Consider the following 2,991-nt stretch of genomic DNA (forward strand, 5'->3'; position numbering starts at 1 on the left):
GGAGTAAACTAGAAAACTAATTGACCGACCTGCTTCCCAACGGCGGCTGCGAAAGTCTCCGGAGAGTATTAGCTCAATTACGCCGGTTCCATCGTCAAGGAGGAATTGTCCATTCCCACCACTATCGGTGGAGCAAGGTGCAGAGACGAGAATGCCCTGAAGCTCCTCTTGTTAAGGGTTTATCACCGTGAATATATACACACGCATAAACACTTATGTACCTGTAACCAAGCGCGTTGGAAGAGAATGCCGCCGAGAGTGAAAGAGTTCTGCGACGGCGTTTGGACGGCGCTCTTCAGTTGCACGCAGAGCAGCTTCAGTGCTGCCAGACTGTAATCCATTTTTCTTCTTTTCGCGAATTTCCCTCTTTGATTTTCAAATTGCGGGTGTTAGTGTTATTGCCAAACCCATAAACGCTCCTGCCAGAGCTAATTCAACTCAAATGCCGAATATACCCTTTAGACTCAATTTCTCAACCCCTTCAAATTTTTGCATGATTTATTTTTGTTAGATAATCAACTCTTAGTAACATAATTAAACTTTTCCAAAATAATTACATGTTTCAATGTAGATCTTTTATAAATTCTCATATACATCACACCAACAATTACCATTATTTTAGTCTTGGTCGCTTTCAAATCTTCGTAAAGTCATGTCGTGAATAATTAATTTTGAAATATTTAGTGGTCCAATTTTTTACTTACGAATGTCGCACACGCCATAAATCAAGTTATTTTATTTTCCTTTATTTTTTAGGTTGATTCATTTTATTCGATCTGTACTATCTTCTTATCATTTTTCGAGTATGACTCAGATTTGCTTACTTTTGTATTCTTCATTCATAATTATATAAGTGACGGAAAAAAAAATTCTCTAACTTTAAGTTTCTTTGACAATAATAGCCGACTAGTAATGAGGTTTTGCTCAAGTGGAAATAATGAGCTTCGTAACTAACAGATTATAGGTTTGAGTCCTATCAAGAATATAGATAAACTAGTTTCCTGTTTCTTAGAAGATTTTGAATGTATTAAATAATGTAATGAACCGTGCATTTATGAAGAAAATAACTAGTGCCAAATTCGAAAAAGTCGAAATTTCCTAATGATGAACAGATAAAAAAACCTCAATTCAGTTCACTCCCAATTAAAGTAGTTGTTCATTTATTAATACATGAAAATCACACACAATTAAAACAAGAGAATTACACAAGAATAAGAAGAAGAAGAAATTTGTAGTTAGAATCATTAGGAGATGAGAGAGATGCCAGCAGCCAGCAGATCATCTGATAAAATCTTATTAGCAGCCTCAGATGGGTGGAATCCATCCCAGAACACATACTCCGTTGCATTTTTGCATGTTCCTGGGGACTTTGCATTGCACAGTATGGATGTCTCCACCAGTCCTGTCCCACAACATGCCTTTCTTGCTTCAAAGAAACCTGTACATGTATAGTGTTTTGTTATTAATTTCGTGGCAGAGAGTTTTGGACGGGAGTTTAAAACTATGTGAGAATGGTTTTAAAGAAAAGCAATGGGGTTTCGGTTACCATAGTCGGTAGGTTTGGTGACGAGGTCGTGGAGAGGCTGGTAAATGTCCAAGACGACGAGGTTGAGAGCAGAGAGTTCACTTTGCAGCTTCTGAGATGTGGAGTTCAGCTTGTTGTTGAATGATATTGCTGCTTTATTTAGCTTCTCAACGCAGACGTTTTGGTCCTCCCCGAATATGGTGATCACCGCCGGTAGACACCCAAGTGGAGGAAGTGTCGTCACTCCCATCTTTCTTGCGCCCAAATTGTACAATTCCTGCATGTAGAAACGGTACCAGAAAATGTTTTCAAAATGTAACGTTGAGTCAGCTTCCACCTATCAAAATAAACATTGGAGTTACCTTCACAAATTTAGTGTATGACTGCAAGAGAATGTCAGAGAACTGATCAGTGGTGTACTTCTTGTACAGAAGAGGATTAATGTAGTAGTTCTGGACAAAGTCACTGCTTCCAGCACTGACAAAATGGACTGAACCATTGACTATGGATGAAGCATTGGACTGCCCCACAAGTGCAACCAGCTTCTTCTGATACTCTTTGTACAGCTCCACCTGTTTGCTTAGTGGAATAGTATTCTACAAAACCAGAAATGCAAGAATTCAGACCATTATGATCTATGCGAACATTATGGGCTTTTTACTCACATAATTGTCCTAAACATGAGTAATGTTTCTGTGCTTACATAGATTTTTGCTGTAGTGTCATAGTAACCTGACGAACCTGAGGCAAAGTTAGCTCCAATTAAGAGGTTTTTGCCTCTAGCTTGCTTGCTGAGATAGGCTGGTGGATATGATGTAAATCCAAGGTTCTCAGCTGCAGTTGAAGAAATTAAAAAGGTGAAAATTCTTTGAAAATTACACATAAACCTCTGACGTTTGAACATATTACGAAAATTCCTCCATTTTGTGAACATGTTTGAAATTATTGTCACCATCTAAAATCAGGAAATACTTTTTATGTAAGATATGGCTGTAGCTGGAAAAGGAGTAGTGTTTTATTTAAAACTGAGGGGCTCTTTTGTAATATGACCAAACGCCATGGACTGTTCGTGCGATTATCTCTAACTTGTTTAAAGTGAAGTTAATGGAAAAGGTGAAAATTGTTTGAAGTCATAACTTTTACAGATAATTGCACTAGCGCCTCTATTGTTTGGGCATATTACCAAAAACTCCTTAATTTATGAAAATTACTTTACGCTTATGTTTGGCTTCGGTTTTGGGCCATCTCAGAGATAGCCCAAAATCGATTTAATGTTTGGCCTTAAGCATTTTACCCGTTTTTGTCTTGTTTTTAGGTATTTTGTAACAGTGGTGGGGGACAAAACTGAAATTTCTCTCTTTTCATTTACAAACTACAGAATTTCTCTCTCTTCATTTAGAAAATAATATTTATTTTAATCCACTCACAACTAAATAAATTATATATATTTTTATACATATATATAT

The 2,991-nt window shown here is 37.0% G+C and overlaps 2 protein-coding genes across 2 annotated transcripts; both read right to left on the reverse strand.

The window, feature by feature from the left end:
• Nucleotides 1-9: 9 nt before the first annotated feature.
• Nucleotides 10-493, reverse strand: LOC110011509 (the record flags this gene model as incomplete). The annotated part of the gene is made up of 2 exons (XM_020691693.1): nucleotides 222-493; nucleotides 10-156 (listed from the first exon to the last, which is right to left on the reverse strand). Coding segments are annotated over exons 1-2 (267 nt in total), but the record flags the coding sequence as incomplete, so codon positions are not given.
• A 639-nt stretch (nucleotides 494-1,132) lies between these two features.
• LOC105155241 (GDSL esterase/lipase At5g22810-like) lies at nucleotides 1,133-2,432 on the reverse strand. The gene is made up of 4 exons (XM_011071114.2): nucleotides 2,229-2,432; nucleotides 1,888-2,121; nucleotides 1,547-1,802; nucleotides 1,133-1,438 (listed from the first exon to the last, which is right to left on the reverse strand). Exons 1-4 carry the CDS (start codon nucleotides 2,427-2,429, stop codon nucleotides 1,245-1,247), a joined length of 885 nt encoding a protein of 294 aa, XP_011069416.2. The 5' UTR covers nucleotides 2,430-2,432; the 3' UTR covers nucleotides 1,133-1,244.
• Nucleotides 2,433-2,991: the final 559 nt, after the last annotated feature.

This window comes from Sesamum indicum, unplaced genomic scaffold (assembly GCF_000512975.1).
Source record: "Sesamum indicum cultivar Zhongzhi No. 13 unplaced genomic scaffold, S_indicum_v1.0 C00844, whole genome shotgun sequence".
NCBI classification, from domain to species: domain Eukaryota; kingdom Viridiplantae; phylum Streptophyta; class Magnoliopsida; order Lamiales; family Pedaliaceae; genus Sesamum; species Sesamum indicum.

What these genes read in the sequence shown, in the direction of transcription:
- LOC105155241 (XM_011071114.2), bottom strand. Translation starts at nt 2,429, where the DNA reads ATGTTCAAACGTCAGAGGTTTATGTGTAATTTTCAAAGAATTTTCACC. An exon ending in CATACACTAAATTTGTGAAG is followed by an intron (nt 1,803 to 1,887) that starts GTAACTCCAATG and finishes TTCTACATGCAG; the next exon opens with GAATTGTACAATTTGGGCGC. An exon ending in CACCAAACCTACCGACTATG is followed by an intron (nt 1,439 to 1,546) that starts GTAACCGAAACC and finishes ATACATGTACAG; the next exon opens with GTTTCTTTGAAGCAAGAAAG.